This window comes from Pecten maximus, chromosome 4 (assembly GCF_902652985.1).
Source record: "Pecten maximus chromosome 4, xPecMax1.1, whole genome shotgun sequence".
NCBI lineage: Eukaryota > Metazoa > Mollusca > Bivalvia > Pectinida > Pectinidae > Pecten > Pecten maximus.
Window position 1 is genome coordinate 3834902 of NC_047018.1, and position 21441 is coordinate 3856342.

The 21441-nt window shown below is 37.0% G+C and overlaps 1 protein-coding gene and 1 long non-coding RNA gene across 5 annotated transcripts; both read left to right on the forward strand.

The window, feature by feature from the left end:
* Positions 1-5609: 5609 nt before the first annotated feature.
* On the forward strand, positions 5610-6177 carry LOC117325006. The gene is made up of 2 exons (XR_004532112.1): positions 5610-5720; positions 5780-6177. It is a non-coding gene; the product is annotated as an uncharacterized LOC117325006 (long non-coding RNA).
* A 6523-nt stretch (positions 6178-12700) lies between these two features.
* On the forward strand, positions 12701-19568 carry LOC117325009 (ankyrin repeat domain-containing protein 66-like). Of its 4 annotated transcripts, XM_033880879.1 has the most exons (5): positions 12726-12775; positions 14858-15006; positions 15354-15507; positions 17944-18172; positions 18547-19568. In XM_033880879.1, the coding sequence occupies exons 2-5, from the start codon at positions 14986-14988 to the stop codon at positions 18584-18586; spliced, it is 444 nt and encodes a 147-aa protein (XP_033736770.1). In that variant the 5' UTR covers positions 12726-12775; positions 14858-14985; the 3' UTR covers positions 18587-19568. The 4 variants fall into 4 exon arrangements, with proteins under 4 accessions (XP_033736772.1, XP_033736771.1, XP_033736770.1 ...); XM_033880881.1 differs by lacking the exon at positions 14858-15006 and having other exon boundaries at positions 12701-12772; positions 15352-15507; XM_033880880.1 differs by lacking the exon at positions 14858-15006 and having other exon boundaries at positions 12708-12775.
* The last annotated feature ends 1873 nt before the right edge of the window (positions 19569-21441 follow it).

Consider the following 21441-nt stretch of genomic DNA (forward strand, 5'->3'; position numbering starts at 1 on the left):
TATTGTGACGGTAACATTAAGACACAGAAAACAGGATGTATTGTGACGGTAACATTAAGACACAGAAAACAGGATGTATTGTGACGGTAACATAATAAACACAGAAAACAGGATGTATTGTGACGGTAACATTATAAACACAGAAAACATGATGTATTGTGACGGTAACATTAAGACACAGAAAACAGGATGTATTGTGACGGTAACATTATAAACACAGAAAACAGGATGTATTGTGACGGTAACATTATAAACACAGAAAACAGGATGTATTGTGACGGTAACATTAAGACACAGAAAACAGGACGTATTGTGACGGTAACATTATAAACACAGAAAACAGGATGTATTGTGACGGTAACATTATAAACACAGAAAACATGATGTATTGTGACGGTAACATTATAAACACAGAAAACAGGATGTATTGTGACGGTAACATTAAGACACAGAAAACAGGACGTATTGTGACGGTAACATTATAAACACAGAAAACAGGATGTATTGTGACGGTAACATTAAGACAGAAAACAGGATGTATTGTGACGGTAACATTAAGACACAGAAAACAGGATGTATTGTGACGGTAACATTAAGACACAGAAAACAGGATGTATTGTGACGGTAACATTAAGACAGAAAACAGGATGTATTGTGACGGTAACATTAAGACACAGAAAACAGGATGTATTGTGACGGTAACATTAAGACACAGAAAACAGGATGTATTGTGACGGTAACATTAAGACAGAAAACAGGATGTATTGTGACGGTAACATTATAAACACAGAAAACAGGATGTATTGTGACGGTAACATTATAAACACAGAAAACAGGATGTATTGTGACGGTAACATTAAGACACAGAAAACAGGATGTATTGTGACGGTAACATTAAGACAGAAAACAGGATGTATTGTGACGGTAACATTATAAACACAGAAAACAGGATGTATTGTGACGGTAACATTAAGACACAGAGAACAGATTGTATTGTGACGGTAACATTAAGACACAGAAAACAGGATGTATTGTGACGGTAACATTAAGACACAGAAAACAGGATGTATTGTGACGGTAACATTATAAACACAGAAAACATGATGTATTGTGACGGTAACATTAAGACACAGAAAACAGGATGTATTGTGACGGTAACATTAAGACACAGAGAACAGATTGTATTGTGACGGTAACATTAAGACACAGAAAACAGGATGTATTGTGACGGTAACATTAAGACACAGAAAACAGGATGTATTGTGACGGTTACATTAAGACACAGAAAACAGGACGTATTATGACGGTTACATTAAGACACAGAAAACAGGACGTATTGTGACGGTAACATTATAAACACAGAAAACAGGATGTATTGTGACGGTAACATTAAGACACAGAAAACAGGATGTATTGTGACGGTAACATTAAGACACAGAAAACAGGATGTATTGTGACGGTAACATTAAGACACAGAAAACAGGATGTAATGTGACGGTAACATTAAGACACAGAAAACAGGATGTATTGTGACGGTAACATTAAGACACAGCCACCGAGTAGATAGGCCTAGATCAAGTCATCATGCCAGAGTTAGGAAGAAGAATGACTAAATCGATTTATTATTGTCATAGATAAATATCTTTGAGATCCTCGAAATGTAGCAGAATATTCCCCGTACAAACTAATAATTCAGTAGTAATACATAGTTCCCGTGTCCATTTGTTCTAAGTCATCTATACATGATCATATTAATTCTACGAATTCGTTATTAATCAGCTACATGTACCTGTGACCAAAAGGTTTGACCCTAAAGTTATATTATCACACATTATACCGGAAGTGACCATCGTCGGTTACGATTTAGCTCTAGGCACTCAGTGGATAACCACTTCCGGACCGTGTAAAGTTCCATTCATAAGCGAGTTTGGCGTACGTTAAACGTTCTTTGAATTAATATCCTGATATAGCTGTGGATATCGTAGCCCGTGACAGGGAGACGATTTATAACTGCTACAGAAAGCGTGTGTACAGTCGTCTTAGTATCAATGGTATCGGTAGTGCGATATCAATTATTCCAAAAAAGGCTTACGTTTTATGCCACAATGGTGGCCTACATCACCCCAACGACTGATAAAGATATCAATCAGTTAGAACCATGACCAAATGTTCTTTTATACATAACATCCTTTGTTACTGTAGTCATTGCCGACGTACCCGAGGTAAAACGTCAAGGTTGAAAGTCTGAAAGATAAACGAATAGCTGGGTTACATAATGATCACGTGTACACCCCTTCAGTATCATGTTCTAGTCAGGTAGAAATCAGGTGTAACAACTAACCGACCAGGCAACTGATATATTTATAGAAGTATACACCTGTAAACGCCAACATGTACTATTTTAGCCATACTCTTCCAATGCTATGGCAGCCTGTCCATCCGTCCGTCCGGACGAACGGCCAAGGTCGATTAAAGTTGGGTGCAGTGCTTTTTCTGTAAACTAGTGCACGGCGCAAGTCGATCAGAATTTCAGAATCTGTTTTTATTTACGTTCATCCCGTCGCTAAAATGCACATAGGTAAAAAAATAAAAATACTTTAAAATTCTCCTATAGCGACGAAGATAGTTTGACGCAATGAATCGGTGAATGCACCCCACAAGGATGTTGAGTGAGTACGGACGTCCTTATTTCACGTACAGTCTTCACTCTATAAAATATAAATACCAATAAGGACCGACGAAAACCGTGGACAGAGGTCGTATTTGGTTGTGACTATATAGTGTTAAGTATGATCACTTCTATGATACATAAAGAAAATAAAACTCGACAACACGTCTCTAACATTTTCGTCCCAGATGTCTATCTGAAGAATCGCCAAGATGCGACGAAAGTGCTAAAGAGGTGTTGTCGAGTTTTGTTGTTTCTTCATATATATATCGTGTAGTAATAACGACAGTACAGAGAGGTAAATTGTCGAATTTTCGAGGTAATCTGCCCCTTTATCAAGACACTGGTAAGTTGCAAACGACCACATATAGACATAGAACATGGAACAATTACACAAGCTTAGTAGATAAACACGAAACGATATCGTCATGTTTGTTTTAACTTCAAAATAAATTTAGATATTCTTTTATCTTTAAACTCCTTCACCAGGACTTATCAGCTTTATTTTATATACATAGTCGAGTTATCATCCTTTGTTTTATCTAGATGTATGTCGAACGCATATCATGTATTCTTCCTAAAACGGATGCTCAGCTTTGTTTGGTAATTATTACCTCATTGGCTATCAACGTTTCTTATTGATTCTGTGCCTATTTACCACTGTAATATCTGATAGATTCTGTGTACCTATTTACCATTGTAATATCTGATAGATTCTGTGCCTATTTACCACTGTAATATCTGATAGATTCTGTGCCTATTTACCACAGTAATATCTGACAGATTCTGTGTCTATTTACCACTGTAATATCTGATAGATTCTGTGTACATATTTACCACTGTAATATCTGATAGATTCTGTACCTATTTACCACTGTAATATTTGATAGATTCTGTGCCTATTTACCACTGTAATATCTTATAGATTCTATGCCTATTTACCACTGTAATATCTGATAGATTCTGTACCTATTTACCACTGTAATATCTGATAGATTCTGTGTCTATTTACCACTGTAATATCTGATAGATTCTGTGTCTATTTACCACTGTAATATCTGATAGATTCTGTGCCTATTTACCACTGTAATATCTGATAGATTCTGTGCCTATTTACCACTGTAATATCTGATAGATTCTGTGCCTATTTACCACTGTAATATCTGATAGATTCTGTGCCTATTTACCACTGTAATATCTTATAGATTCTGTGCCTATTTACCACTGTAATATCTGATAGATTCTGTGCCTATTTACCACTGTAATATCTGATAGATTCTGTGCCTATTTACCACTGTAACACCTGATAGATTCTGTGCCTATTTACCACTGTAATATTTGATAGATTCTGTGCCTATTACCACTGTAATATCTGATAGATTCTGTGCCTATTTACCACTGTAATATCTGATAGATTCTGTGCCTATTTACCACTGTAGTATCTGATAGATTCTGTGCCTATTTACCACTGTAATATCTGATAGATTCTGTGTCTATTTACCACGGTAATATCTGATAGATTCTGTGCCTATTTACCACTGTAATATCTGATAGATTCTGTGCCTATTACCACTGTAATATCTGATAGATTCTGTGCCTATTTACCACTGTAATATCTGATAGATTCTGTGCCTATTACCACTGTAATATCTGATAGATTCTGTGCCTATATAGAGAACATAATTTACAGTTAAACATAAGGAAGAATCATCGACAACACATCACTACATTACTGTATATTTATTTCTGTAACACATTAAAGTATAATAACAAATCATATATAATATAACACTGTTCGAACAATTAGATATATTGTCTCACCAAAACAATTGTATTACATTTCATACGAAACTTACTGACACGTCTACGTATTTTTATCAAGTCTAGTCTTTGGAAAGGTGAAATGAATAAAATCCTATTATATAAAATATATAAAATCTTATTAACTACAAATTTCACCAAATAAACTGAAAAGAATATATGAGTGTGTTTATCATACATTCGTTAGAATACCATTTTAACAGTTTCACTTTCTGCTTGCCTTTGGTGATGTTAACAGCCAATCACAGCTCCACTAGATGGTAGTGTACAGCCTAATAACTGTATAGGTAATATGTGTCATTACACTGATAACAGGGTAGTTATGTGATGGGTGTTATGACACTGATAACAGGGTAGTTATGTGATGGGTGTTATTACATTGATAACAGGGTAGTTATGTGATGGGTGTTATTACACTGATAACAGGGTAGTTATGTGATGGGTGTTATTACACTGATAACAGGGTAGTTATGTGATGGGTGTTATTACACTGATAACAGGGTAGTTATGTGATGGGTGTCATTACACTGATAACAGGGTAGCTATGTGATGGGTGTTATAACACTGATAACAGGGTAGCTATGTGATGGGTGTTATAACACTGATAACAGGGTAGTTATGTGATGGGTGTCATTACACTGATAACAGGGTAGTTATGTGATGGGTGTTATAACACTGATAACAGGGTAGTTATGTGATGGGTGTTATTACACTGATAATAGGTTAGTTAATTACTACGATAACAGGGTAGCTATGTGATATGTTATTACACTGATAACAGGGTAGCTATGTGATATGTTATTACACTGATAACAGGTTAGCTATGTTAAATGTTATAACACTGATAACAGGGTAGCTATGTGATGTGTTATGACACTGATAATAGGGTAGTTAATTACTACGATAACAGGGTAGTTAGGCGATAAAATATATACCATAGACATGACTTGTCTACTGTATCTATATAACCGTATTGTAATTAATAAACAATGTAAGCACGTTAAAAAGAAAACTAATAAAAAAACATCTGTCTTTAGAGTTACACGAAAAGGAATGATACGACTTCTCTAACACAGACCTTCATTCATACGTACATATATATACGTAGTTGTTACCAGCTGTATAACCAGGTGTACAGGTGTACATATATATACGTAGTTGTTACCAGCTGTATAACCAGGTGTACAGGTGTACATATATATACGTAGTTGTTACCAGCTGTATAATCCAGGTGTACAGCTGTACATGTGTACATATATATACGTAGTTGTTACCAGCTGTATAATCCAGGTGTACACGACATCCGCTGTCTTAGCGTCTCGGTCAAGGTCGTTACCAATTTGAGCATGGGTACTGCCAGTCAATACAGGAATGCGAAATTATCCCGGTGTACTTATGAGGACTGATGACACTTTGAACTGTTTAGTGAAGCACTTAGTCGACAATGTTGAGTTTGGGTCAACAAGGGTATCTTATATAATTTAATATAACGTACAATGTATATATAATAATAATAAAAAAAAAACATAACAAAAAAATGTATATATATATATATATATATATTTATATCGATATTTTTTTCTGTTGGAATGTGTATATTTAAAAAGCACTTGACACAAAACTTGTCACTACCGGAATAAATTATCTTGAAAATGTTCCATTAACACAGCAAATGAAAGTTCGACATATAGCACGATGTCTCTCGAGTTTATTTGTGTGTCTGGTGATATAAATCCCATACACAATCGTTAACTCAGAACACTCATTACTGGGCCAAGCTTCTCTTTCTTACTTAGAGCTCCACAGTATTAAAACATCACTTCAGATATAATACGCAATGATGATATTTCTTTTACTGGGAGTTAACAGTTTCGTTTTTCACATATGCATCCTACTGAAGTGCAACTCCTGTAGTATACTGTATACCATATAGTCCTCATTTGTAGTATACTGTATACCATATAGTCCTCATTTGTAGTATACTGTATACCATATAGTCCTCATCTGTAGTATACTGTATACCATATAGTCCTCATTTGTAGTACACTGTATACCATATAGTCCTCATTTGTAGTATACTGTCACCATATAGTCCTCATTTGTAGTACACTGTATACTATATAGTCCTCATCTGTAGTATACTGTCACCATATAGTCCTCATTTGTAGTACACTGTATACTATATAGTCCTCATTTGTAGTATACTGTATACTATATAGTCCTCATTTGTAGTACACTGTATACTATATAGTCCTCATTTGTAGTATACTGTATACTATATAGTCCTCATTTGTAGTATACTGTATACTATATAGTCCTCATTTGTAGTATACTGTCACCATATAGTCCTCATTTGTAGTATACTGTATACTATATAGTCCTCAGTTGTAGTATACTGTATACCATATAGTCCTCATTTGTAGTACTGTCACGATATAGTCTCCTCATTTGTAGTATACTGTATACTATATAGTCCTCATTTGTAGTATACTGTATACTATATAGTCCTCATTTGTAGTATACTGTATACTATATAGTCCTCATTTGTAGTATACTGTCACCATATAGTCCTCATTTGTAGTATACTGTCACCATATAGTCCTCATTTGTAGTATACTGTATACTATATAGTCCTCATTTGTAGTATACTGTATACTATATAGTCCTCATTTGTAGTATACTGTCACCATATAGTCCTCATTTGTAGTATACTGTCACCATATAGTCCTCATTTGTAGTATACTGTATACTATATAGTCCTCATTTGTAGTATACTGTATACTATATAGTCCTCATTTGTAGTATACTGTATACCATATAGTCTCCTCATAGTATAACATATAGTTTTATCATTTGTAGTTTACTGTATAACATATAGTTTCATCATCTGTAGTATACTGTATACCATATAGTCCTCATTTGTAGTATACTGTATATCATTATAATTTCACTGTATCCGGCACTGCTCTCAGCATTGCGCCAACTCATAGGCCATGCATCCTTGTGATTAAGGATATTCCACCAGATGTTACTTTAAGCCTGGAGACCACCATAGCTTCAACTTGCAGTCCATCCCTTTTGTGTTTGGGGTTAAATGATGGATATATTTCGCCAGATCTCTACAATCGTGGAAGTCCTCATCCTATCTTCTCCCGCTGCATCCGGTGCCGAAGCTTGCTGCCAAACTTTGTCACCTCGTATATGGATGAGCCCGGTGTTTCTGGATGTGAGATAGCCACAATGATGATGCCGTGGATCTTGTGTACCACTAAAACTTCGTCATCAGCTTTCCCTACCAACGTGTCCTTGTCATCGCTGTGACGAAAACAGGTGTAATAATTGTCACAGAATTTCATCGTCATAAGCGATGAGTATTTGGCCGACACCGCGCACGCTACAGATTTAGCATCTTTTTCGCTAATTTTAAAGTCTCGACTACATGCTAATATATTATGGCCATCGTGGTTGAATATAGCCGCCTTCTCTATCTTCCCATTTTTTGTAAGTCTACACAACAAATCCCTCCAGGTATTCATACTTGGTTCAAACGAATATCGAAAGTAAGATTTGGATGGAGTTAAAACAGTTCGACTTATTCGTTCCAGATAATGGCAGGCCAGCAGCAGAACGACTGACTCCTCGTATTCCTCTGGCGTTTTCAATGAGAATATAAAACAAACACTATCAGTTGTCGATAAGCTGACCTACCTATACCGAACATCACCGCTGGACGGTCCAGGTGAGACGCGTGTATGTATATATATATATTGAGGCGATATGACGTAGGTTTGATTGACAGCGGTTCCTGATATACCTAAACCGCCCACCAACCTAACATGTAACGTTACGGGACGGCCCGTTACGTATACACAAACTTGTATATAATCACACCTAGTTGATACGACTAGCAACTACACGTGGACCGCAAATATTTGAGGAATTTGTCAACATTTTACTGCGAAAGTCAATGAAAATATGCATTTACATTATAATAGATAACTATATACAACATTTATATCGCACACTAATTAAGAAATACTCTATTCACATTACGTAATATAATGTAGTTAATAAACGTCTTCGATTATACGGCTGACATCCTGTTACTTATTAATGATAAAAGATGGGTTTGGAATTAATGGAAATGATAATCACCCTCACGACGTGACGTCATTATGTACCTATGTCTGGGGTCCCCGTCAATATTGTTTTGTAAACGTTTATTGTAAAATCTGATACTGTTAATTAGTTTATAGTTAAAGGTCATTTATAGGTCACTGTACATAGGTTTTACTTAATTCGTATATCAGTATGCTTGTTCTATCATTTTCTGGCTCTGTTTTCCCGTTTCCCCCTGCTTTTCGTAAACTAAGATATCATTATGTGCTGATAATGATAAGACTATTACGATTTTATTTGTGTATTTGTATAATAGAGCTAGTGGACATTGATAAATTGTGAATTTTCACCAAAGTAATATCATGAGTGCAATTAAATTTATTTAAATACAATAAGTGCGCTTGTCCGTATTATATAATATCTGTATCGGCTACCGTCGGAGAGAGTTTATATAGGCTTTACCGTTCATTCGATCCTTTATTGACTTTAAACATCTCTGTCAATAAAAATTGTTTGATAAGTTCATGATATATATAGCAGTTCCGGTACTGTAAACGGTACTGTACCGTGTAGGGAACTAGGTAGATGTGTGCGTGAAGTTTCGTGAAGTTCTCTTGAACTTTTCGCAAGTTCCGGAAACAGTGAAATTGATGAGTTTGGCTTCGTGTATCCATGGTAACAGGACACAATTTCGATAATAGAAATAAGCACTACTATGAAATAAGCACTACTGTGAACCAGAGACCTATAAAATAGGGTATGGAGTAACCATCGGAACGGTGAAACCTTGTGCTTTGAATCGTTGTTATTTAACTTAATAAGCTTATACCAGGTTTTCTGATCCAAAAGTTTGTCTGCTGCTTGTACTGGATTATTTTATTCTAGACGATTCTACGATGAGTGTGTTAAACCAGTCATGCAGGCAATACGGAAGCTTTAGCGATTTTATGTCTTTTCAAGTTCCGTGTGCAAATTATCTAGTCATTACTCATCGCGGTAACGGCTAGACGAAGGGCTTCCAATCGTTTGTGTTATGTATGGACTTATTTATTTATGTTCTGAATGACCCCCCCCCCCCCCCCCCCCCCATCCCTCTGTGGTCTTGGATGCCGTTTGGGTACACTACTAGATCTACTGATTTCAATAAAAAAATTGGTGATATTATTATACAGGATTTCACTATCGACTAAAACATCTGAATTATATGTCAATACATGAATTATGGTATATGGTATGATATGATATGGTATATCAGTCCTATATTCCACTACCAAATGGAAGTATGTAACAAAAAACGCGTCCTACACAGACATCTTGTCGTAAAAATCAGTTTATACTACCAAGGCAATATATAACGGCATGGTCGAGTGGAATAGGAGATGTCACAGGTACTCGTTTCACTAGTTAAGAATATGACATTTTCCCGGCTGTAGGAATGAGATAGGATAGTGAAGATTATACACCCTGCCGTAGCGGCAGTACAGGATATGACGAAGTAGAAACCATACAGCAGACCCGTCAGGTGACAGGGCTGTAAGGTGTTTCACGGATGTTTGGTTTGGTTTGGTTTATTTTGTTTAACGTCCTATTAACAGCTAAGGTCATTTAAGGACGGCCTCCGTGCGTGCGACATGCATGCGTGTGGTGAGTACGTATGACGGATGTTGTTTGAGAAAAGCACACGTGTTCTCAAATAAAACCCAGACTGCAACAACAGAACTAACCACTGTAACAATATATAGCCGATCGTAATACTGTCGCTATGATACTCAAACTATACAGTATACACTCGTTAAACTCCATACACATGTAGTGTTATCATACTGTCTTTTATTATAATAAGACTAAATCACCTATAATGAATGATAAGATGGTATGCTTTAACTCTCACATTCACTTCAAAGTCAGTGTTTGATTTTATAACAGTTTGAGGACCGCCATCAATCAGTTACATGTACTAAAACAGTATCCAACTCATTAAAAAGAAATCAGTCGAAAAGAGAATCTCCGGAAACAAATACCGAAATAAACAAAGGGCAACAACTTTTGCAAAATATTTTTTTTTAGGGAAACATAATTACATATCGACAAAATTGACGGGCGTATGAAAATCGAAGTTTTATAGAGAAACCAATAAGAAAGGAAAGAAGGCAGCATTGTAACGAAGGGCTTGTAACATGGACCTTACAAATCCAAAATTACAGGAAATGCATCAAGAATCGAACATACTCAAAACCAAGATGGAGTACACCAAAACAAATTTAACAGCACGGTCGAACTGTGGACGAAACAAATTAACAACAAGGTCGAACTGGGGCCGAAACAAATTAACAACACGGTCGAACTGGGGCCGAAACAAATTAACAACACGGTCGAACTGGGGCCGAAACAAATTAACAACACGGTCGAACTGGGGCCGAAACGAATTAACAACACGGTCGAACTGAGACCGAAACAAATTAACACGGTCGAACTGGGGCCGAAACAAATTAACAACACGGTCGAACTGAGGCCGAAACGAATTAACAACACGGTCGAACTGGGGCCGAAACAAATTAACAACACGGTCGAACTGGGGCCGAAACAAATTAACAACATGGTCGAACTGAGGCCGAAACAAATTAACACGGTCGAACTGGGGCCGAAACAAATTAACAACACGGTCGAACTGGGGCCGAAACAAATTAACAACATGGTCGAACTGAGGCCGTGACAAATTAACGGAAGCATTAATCGAGCAGGCTCCAATCTAAAGTCGTTTTGGTATGTGATTTTAGATATGATTTCCAGGGTTCGAATTCCAACCTCGTGTTTTTTTTTATAGGTTTGAATTCTGGGTCCCTGGTTTGCGGTTGTGATATATTATTAATATGGCAGAATATGGTATTTATTTTAGCAAAAGTAATATGTTTTAAATCAAATGTTCTCAGTTATTCTATAATATATCCCCATTTTGAGATACTATTAATGCCCTAATAAATTAGCTTTGTGCTGCGCGTGGCTCATTGTATTTCTCAATATTTAAATGCCCTTTCCTTAGGTAGTGTGTCGCTAACCAACATGACTTGCACTTAAAATATTTCATATTGTTAAAGTAAAAGTAAAATATCATCCGTTGTGAAATCAAATTTAAGATAGGCGCGTAGCCAGGTGTACGCTAGTACGCCCGGGCTTCCACATCATTTTTTCAAAATAACTTTTTCCCCCATTTAATTATTTTCAAGAATGTATTCTTTTAATATCTTATGAAAATAATGAAATTCCTATGATTGGTTTTCCCTCAAACCAGAGACCTATATACTGTATATAGGTCTCTGCTCAAACCCTACGTTAACCTTCAATATAGGCCTAATAATTGGCGTCTATAGATTATATAACTAGATGTAACAGGACAGGCCAGCGTCTGACTAAAACTTGTAATGAAGGAACCTAAACTGTATCCGAACGTCTCCAGTTGTCTAAAGATTCTATTATACTGTGGAACGTTCCTTCAGCATCAAACGTCGGCTAAAGACATACCCGAATTCAACCATGGACGCAGAACGAATGTATTCTCTGGCATTGTTACACGTGTATCAGAGAATTTGTTACAGTCTACACCGGGGTTGTCATTTTATCTAGCCCCTCCCCCCTGTCATAACACTAAGCAAACCGATGGCTGGCATTTGCGATGATACAGTAGTTATTGAAGATATTGAAGACACTGTTAATCCATCGTCTGCTAAATACACGACTTAAGTGTCCGTATACATTTATATGACCGTTTGTATGATTTCTCACCTGAATATGACCAGAATGTATGTCTCTTTAGTTTATCATTACATAAGTTACAATATAGCACAGAACTTCTATTGTCATGACTTCTATTGTTTGTTTTGTGCGTGTGTCTTTGATTCTCAATTATATCGCTCAGAACTGCTCAATTATATCGCTCCGAAATGTCACCGAAGATCCGACCGGGCTTCCACTTCCATTTATGTCTGGCTACGCGCCTTAGCTAATCACATACCCTGATTGGCATGAGCTTGTGACAGCACTGTAACCGTTCGAAGGGAGATAACTGTTAGAAAGTTGGCATATTTCGGAGTGCCTCTAGAGTTTACTTTAGTTGCCATAAAGACATACAAGAAGATCCGGTGCGTTGATAATGTAAACAGAAGGTAAAAGGTAAGAAAGAAATTCATGTTAAATATGACAAAGAATATATATATAAGGTTTTCCTTGGAATGCTTCAAATGTTATTTTCAAACTAAGCATGATAATGTAAATAAAGGACACATACCAAATACCTATGTCTGGTGGACTGGATGGACCGGTTCTGTCACAGGTGCCTGACTCGTTTTATAAAATAATAAAGAGTACATTTATATGTACTCTTATATGTTATTATTTTATAAAACGAGTCAGGCACTTGTGGTTCTATACACATGACCGGGAAACCTAACATCCCATTCTATACGCGTAGCAAATATAAGACGACTTGAGACTGATTATATATATACCTTAATTACAATTACACCTACAAACAAACACTTAACAAAGATACAAGATCCATTAGTCCGAGTTTCCTCTGACCCTGACAGCATGTGTCCTACACCAAATATCGGTGTCTGACAGGGCCAGTGGAAACTTGGGCTACCTCTGGCCAAAGGGGGTAGGCGCAGACCTACGTCGGCATCACAAAAAAATAATTGTCAGATAAAAATAAATAGCCTCTCCCGAGTATGACCCGACCCACGACTAAATGTCATCCTTGTCAAGGATATGTAGTCGTGGGACGGGTCATACTAGGGAGAGGCTATTTTTTTTTTATCTGACAATTATTTTTTGTGATGTTGACGTAGGTCCGCGCCTATTGACAGGCATGGACATAAAAGCATTTAATACCATAAATGATGGACGCAGACATTTTTTTTTCAATGTCCATCTGGAAAAAGTTCCAAGTTACTCTATAATCATATACATTTTTGTATATTATTAACTGTTTTGAATATGTTTATCATATCTCCTGTATCTTTTCGATATTGAAGCAATGGGATATTTAATTTCTCCAACTGATCTGGATATGACAAATCTTTGAAACCTGGAATGATCTTGGTTGCTCTCCTCTATACTTTTTCCAGTAGTTTAATATCTTGGCTTTATATGAACTCCAAACACTTGCGGCATATTCCAAGTGAGGTTGTACTAAGGACTAAAGAGACAAATCAATGTCTGGTGTAGGACTACTCTAGACATGGACATGTATCTGCCAGTAATATATATATATACAATGTATACAGCTGCCTTAGCTCTCCTTAAATATACGCAGATAACTCAATATTCAAGTCTCTGATATATGTGTACCCTATATGAAAATAGTACCTAACTTGGTTGCTATCGAGGACACATTTGATATCTAAAATATCTCTTTTCACTGTCTTATATATATGTGTTTATGAAATGAAATTCCAACATTGGGCAAACACTAGCAAGGTTATAGACCATTTTAACAACTTTAGAAACTCGGTATAAGGTGTCAGGTAAAGGGTTCTTAACCTCAATATGTTAGGTGTTAGTGGCAGTGCTTGAACCTTGACATGTTAAGTATTGGTGTTTGAACCTTGACATGTTAGGTGTTGGTGTTTGAACCTTGACATGTTAAGTATTGGTGTTGAACCTTGACATGTTAAGTGTTGGTGCTTGAACCTTGACATGTAAAGTGTTGTTGTTTGAACCTTGACATGTTAAGTGTTGGTGCTTGAACCTTGACATGTTAAGTATTGGTGTTTGAACCTTGACATGTAAAGTGTTGTTGTTTGAACCTTGACATATAAAGTGTTGTTGTTTGAACATTGACATGTTAAGTATTGGTGTTTGAACCTTGACATGTTAAGTATTGGTGTTTGAACCTTAACATGTTAGGTGTTGTTGTTTGAACCTTGACATATAAAGTGTTGTTGTTTGAACCTTGACATATAAAGTGTTGTTGTTTGAACATTGACATGTTAGGTGTTGGTGTTTGAACCTTGACATGTTAAGTATTGGTGTTTGAACCTTGACATGTAAAGTGTTGGGTTGACAGTGTTTGAACCTGGACATGTTTGGGGTTGGATGACAGTGTTTGATTATCATCATATGTTACGTAGATGCTAGATGCCATATCACAGCATTTAAATCTCCACATTACTTAATCAAAGCTTACTTTTCTTTACACAGCATACATTTTGGGTCGTGTTGCATGAATCACGTTTTTTCACTCTTCACCAGCGTATCACCACCTCTATCACCATATATTGCTGCAGATTGACGTGTGTACTAGGGACGAGGCACACTTCATCACCAGACCTGGTTGTTTTGTTTCCTGTAAACCTCACTGCTTGCTACATTTTACACTTATGTCTAGAGATGAAAAGAAGGTAGTGTTATTTTCAGATGCATGCCTGCAGCTGGCTAGATAATGCACTAATTGTTAATTAGCAATATCTCTTTCTTATGATTTTAAATATTTTAGCAGTAAAAGATGCATGGTGGCCATCTTGTAAATCTTGTAATGGTAACTTCTGGACAAATTGTTCCCTAGGTGTAACATGTTTTACTATCCAAACTATAACCTACTGTATGACCTACACTCTAAGCTTCACTGTACTACCCTAGGGTTCAGCAATAACTAACTGTATCAACAACACTTTACTTAGACATATTTTGTTGTATATATTTTACTGTTAAATGTGTAATTTGTAAATCTAGTTGTATTTATCTTTAGATGCATGTGTCTGATGGATTAGAGGTGCACGAGGCTGCGGCAACAGGAGATGCTGACTCGTTAGTGGAGTATCTCCGCACCAATAAATATGATGTCAATTTGAAGGATGCTGACTGGAATGACCGTGCTGCTCTACACTGGGCTGCCTTGAGAGGTAAGTTTATACGATATACCACTACACGCCATCAGAGGTTTATACTAGGTACCACTACTCTCCATCAGAGGTTTATACGATATACCACTACTCTCCATCAGAGGTTTATACTAGGTACCACTACTCTCCATCAGAGGTAAGTTTATACGATATACCACTACTCTCCATCAGAGGTTTATACTAGGTACCACTACTCTCCATCAGAGGTTTATACTAGGTACCACTACTCTCCATCAGAGGTAAGTTTATACGATATACCACTACTCTCCATCAGAGGTAAGTTTATACTAAACACCACTACTCTCCATCAGAGGTAAGTTTATACTAGACACCACTACTCTCCATCAGAGGTAAGTTTATACGATATACCACTACTCTCCATCAGAGGTTTATACTAGATACCACTACTCTCCATCAGAGGTAAGTTTATACTAGGTACCACTACTATCCATCAGAGGTAAGTTTATACGATATACCACTACTCTCCATCAGAGGTTTATACTAGATACCACTACTCTCCATCAGAGGTAAGTTTATACGATACACCACTACTCTCCATCAGAGGTAAGTTTATACGATATACCACTACTCTCCATCAGAGGTAAGTTTATACTAAACACCACTACTCTCCATCAGAGGTAAGTTTATACGATATACCACTACTCTCCATCAGAGGTAAGTTTATACGATATACCACTACTCTCCATCAGAGGTTTATACTATATACCACTACTCTCCATCAGAGGTAAGTTTATACGATATACCACTACTCTCCATCAGAGGTAAGTTTATACTAAACACCACTACTCTCCATCAGAGGTTTATACGATATACCACTACTCTCCATCAGAGGTTTATACTATATACCACTACTCTCCATCAGAGGTAAGTTTATACGATATACCACTACTCTCCATCAGAGGTAAGTTTATACGATATACCACTACTCTCCATCAGAGGTTTATACTAGGTACCACTACACTCCATCAGAGGTAAGTTTATACGATATACCACTACTCTCCATCAGAGGTAAGTTTATACGATATACCACTACTCTCCATCAGAGGTTTATACTAGACACCACTACTCTCCATCAGAGGTTTATACTAGGTACCACTACTCTCCATCAGAGGTAAGTTTATACGATATACCACTACTCTCCATCAGAGGTTTATACTATATACCACTACTCTCCATCAGAGGTAAGTTTATACGATATACCACTACTCTCCATCAGAGGTAAGTTTATACTAGGTACCACTACTATCCATCAGAGGTAAGTTTATACGATATACCACTACTCTCCATCAGAGGTTTATACTAGATACCACTACTCTCCATCAGAGGTAAGTTTATACTAGACACCACTACTCTCCATCAGAGGTAAGTTTATACTAGACACCACTACTCTCCATCAGAGGTAAGTTTATACTAGACACCACTACTCTCCATCAGAGGTTTATACTAGACACCACTACTCTCCATCAGAGGTTTATACTATATACCACTACTCTCCATCAGAGGTAAGTTTATACTAGGTACCACTACACGCCATCAGAGGGCACCAAGCAGCTTCAATATCATCACTAGAAATATCAAACAGCTGTCTCTATGACATCACTAGATATATCAAACAGCAGTCTCTATGACATCACTAGATATATCATCAAACAACTGTCTCTATGACATCACTAGAAATATCAAACAGCTGTCTCTATGACATCACTAGAAATATCAAACAGCTGTCTCTATGACATCACTAGAAATATCAAACAGCTGTCTCTATGACATCACTAGATATATCAAACAGCTGTCTCTATGACATCACTAGATATATCAAACAGCTGTCTCTATGACATCACTAGAAATATCAAACAGCTGTCTCTATGACATCACTAGATATATCAAACAGCTGTCTCTATGAAATCACTAGAAATATCAAACAGCTGTCTCTATGACATCACTAGATATATCAAACAGCTGTCTCTATGACATCACTAGATATATCAAACAGCTGTCTCTATGACATCACTAGAAATATCAAACAGCTGTCTCTATGACATCACTAGAAATATCAAACAGCTGTCTCTATGACATCACTAGATATATCAAACAGCTGTCTCTATGACATCACTAGAAATATCAAACAGCTGTCTCTATGACATCACTAGAAATATCAAACAGCTGTCTCTATTTTGAATTTGTTCATTGTACTCTGCACACTTTTAATGATAATCTTTTAAAATATACTTTTAATTAAAAATTTGACACATTTTTAGATCTAAAATTTGTTCTTAAAATCAGCTTATACTGCCATACTTTTCTTGGTGTTTAGTTCGTAGTCTAGCAAACATACAATCCAATACTGGTTGTGATATATGAAAGTCTATTTGTATACAAACTGTATGTTTGATAGTGAGATCTATTTCATTTTAGGTTTTGTGGAGTGTATACGAATCCTACTTGAACATGGAGCAGATGGAGTGATCCGAACAGACTCGGGATGGACTCCGGCTCATTGTGCTGGAGAAACAGGCAAGCTGACAGTACTTAGAGCTCTCCACAATGCTGGTATACCTCTAGACCTCCCCGACAAATATGGTGACACCCCCAGGGACATCGCAACCATATATGGCCATCATGATTGTGTTCAGTTTCTTAACCAGTAAGAATTCAGTACATTTAACATAAAAATTTATATATATATTTCAAAAATTATAGTTTTGAATAGGAATATGTGATTCAGATTGGTCTTGGGAACAATTTCATATATCACAAATAGGTCACTGCAACACATACAATGACCTCATTTTCAAAAGGCAAAAAACTGTTTCAAGGACTTACAATATCTGTGTTCATACTATTCAAGTATTTTACGGATTGGTAGTTAGGATATCATGTAGGAAAAGCATGTCTTTCATAATAGTACTAAGGTGAATTGAGATCAAAGTTTTGACATGTCTTTTGAATACAGGATAGCTTATTCATGCTGGGTTAAGCGCTACTAAGAATAACATCAAGTTTTTGTTTTACTTCCAGTATTGCTGAAGAAAAGGACAAAGAGGACCATAGGACGTGACATTATTGTACATCACAATCTCTAGTACTTCACGACGATGTCACTGTACAATCATAAAGATGTAGTATATATGCTTACAAAATCAAAAGTAGAATTAGCATAGGCAACATAGAACACAAATATGTGGTTGTTTTATACACTACAAATATATAAAGCCACCAAGTGAAAATGTTGGTCCTAGATTTTGTAGACAATTTGGAGGTTACTACACCATTTTATATACTGGCATGTTATTACTGCTATTGAATGTGTTGATGTCAAATGCTAGTTGTTTTTAAACCAAGATGTCCCGGTTTAACAAATAAGTTATTGCAAAACAGATACCATTTCCAATGCTATACCATCATGTTGTGATATATGTAACACAATGACACTTTGATGACATATTATCTGGGCAGTGAACGTGTTTCCTTCAGTCAACCAGAACTATGTAGGGGAGCATGGGATATGTTTCTGTAAGCATGTTCTTTGAGTTGTATGATAAACATGTACATGTATTCTAAAGATTGCGTCAGTGAAATGATATGTAGTGGAACTGGACTGGGTCGATCATCGGTGACCAGGTAACTCAATTGGTAGAGCAATTGGCTAGTGTTCGGAGGTCCCAGGTTCGAACCCCAGTCTGGCTGCTACATTTTCTCTTTCTCCTATTACATGACTGGCGAGTTTGCCTACCCTTGTTTAAAACATTGGGAGTATGCTTAGCAAGGGGATATCCGAACTTGTGGTCTTTGGAGCGAAGACATGCAAAAAGGAGGGAGGAATGTAGTGAACTGGACTGGGTCGATCATCTGCGACCAGGTAGCTCGCTTGGTAGAGCATTTGGTTAGTGTTCAGGGGTGCCGGTTTTGAACCCCAGTCTGCCTGCTACAATTTCTTTCTCCTGTTTCAGATGAATTTGTTTACAGATGCTTGTTTATTCTCAAAAAAAAAAAAAAAAAAAATAAATATGCTGTTCAGTACAAAATTAAATCTGTGTAGTGACACATATAATTAAACTACTGTACGTTGTTGACGTTACTGAGATCTCACTGTGTTCCAATTGGAGGAACAACACACTGCTTGTGGAATGGTTGACCGATTCATAACTTGTATGTCAAATATTTCTATCAACATTCACATATAATTATCAAATGAATATTTTCACTCTATATAACACTGATTTTTTAAAACAAGGAAGAAAACAGGCCATTTCTGCTGAAGTTCATCATCACTGTAGTCATATGACAGCTGTAACAGCTGTATAAATGGTTCAATCATATACCTACATCTGTTGTTATAGCAGAACCTTATTATGCCTTGATTCACGTCAGAAATTCATCTTATTGGTAAAACTGTCATTGATATGAAACTGATTCATTAAAAACATTGTAAGAGTTGTACATTGTTCTGCCTTGTTATTTTCTTTAAAAAAACAAAACAGACAATATTTCTTCATTGCCAATATTATTCAACACATTTTAATATCAATTCTAAAATTGAAATCATGATTTGAATTGCAGCATCAGAGTTCTGATTGCAAAGTTTACTTGAGTTGCATGATCTTCATACTAACAAGTCCAATGCCCAGAATAATTTAACATAAAAGGCAATCGCATAAATTTGTATGGTCGTAATATTAGGGGCATTCTTTAAGCTTAGTACATTTTGATTGTCTTAATAAAAAATGGTGGTTCCTAACCTAAAGGACAATGTGATTACACGCTAAAAAAAACTGACGAAAAATTCACCCAACAGTTGTTAGACACACAGGCGTATAGATATAGACAGTATACATGGAAGTTTGATATCAGAGTAACAACCAATGACTTTCCTGAATGATACACTTACGTCTGGTTCTATTGGCGTATCCCATAATAGGTAGTAAACAATGGCCATCTCTCTTCACAATGGGGTAAAAACAATGGCCCTTCCTCAATAATGGTTTAAAATGCTCTGTGTGCACTTCCATCATTTCACAGATCTAAGACAACATCAACTCAAAGTGTAGCTCTGGAATTGAACCTAATCCCCTAAATCATGTTCCTGTGTAGCTCTGGAATGGGCTCCCTATCCCCTAAAACACGTCCCTGTGTAACTCTAGAATGGGCTCCCTATCCCCTAAAACACGTCCCTGTGTAACTCTAGAATGGGCTCCCTATCCCCTAAAACACGTCCCTGTGTAGCTCTAGAATGGGCTCCCTATCCCCTAAAACACGTCCCTGTGTAACTCTAGAATGGACTCCCTATCCCCTAAAACACGTCCCTGTGTAACTCTGGAATGGGCTCCCTATCCCCTAAAACACGTCCCTGTGTAACTCTAGAATGGACTCCCTATCCCCTAAAACACGTCCCTGTGTAACTCTAGAATGGGCTCCCTATCCCCTAAAACACGTCCCTGTGTAACTCTGGAATGGGCTCCCTATCCCCTAAAACATCTCCCTGTGTAACTCTAGAATGGACTCCCTATCCCCTAAAACATCTCCCTGTGTAACTCTAGAATGGGCTCCCTATCCCCTAAAACATCTCCCTGTGTAACTCTAGAATGGGCTCCCTATCCCCTAAAACACGTCCCTGTGTAACTCTAGAATGGGCTCCCTATCCCCTAAAACACGTCCCTGTGTAACTCTAGAATGGACTCCCTATCCCCTAAAACACGTCCCTGTGTAACTCTAGAATGGGCTCCCTATCCCCTAAAACACGTCCCTGTGTAACTCTAGAATGGGCTCCCTATCCCCTAAAACACGTCCCTGTGTAGCTCTAGAATGGACTCCCTATCCCCTAAAACACGTCCCTGTGTAGCTCTAGAATGGGCTCCCTATCCCCTAAAACACGTCCCTGTGTAACTCTAGAATGGGCTCCCTATCCCCTAAATC

Coding starts and splice junctions, on each gene's coding strand:
- LOC117325009 (XM_033880879.1), top strand. CDS start 14,986: ATGTCTAGAGATGAAAAGAAG. Junction 15,007..15,353: donor TGTCTAGAGATGAAAAGAAG/GTAGTGTTATTT, acceptor ATTTATCTTTAG/ATGCATGTGTCTGATGGATT. Junction 15,508..17,943: donor ACACTGGGCTGCCTTGAGAG/GTAAGTTTATAC, acceptor ATTTCATTTTAG/GTTTTGTGGAGTGTATACGA.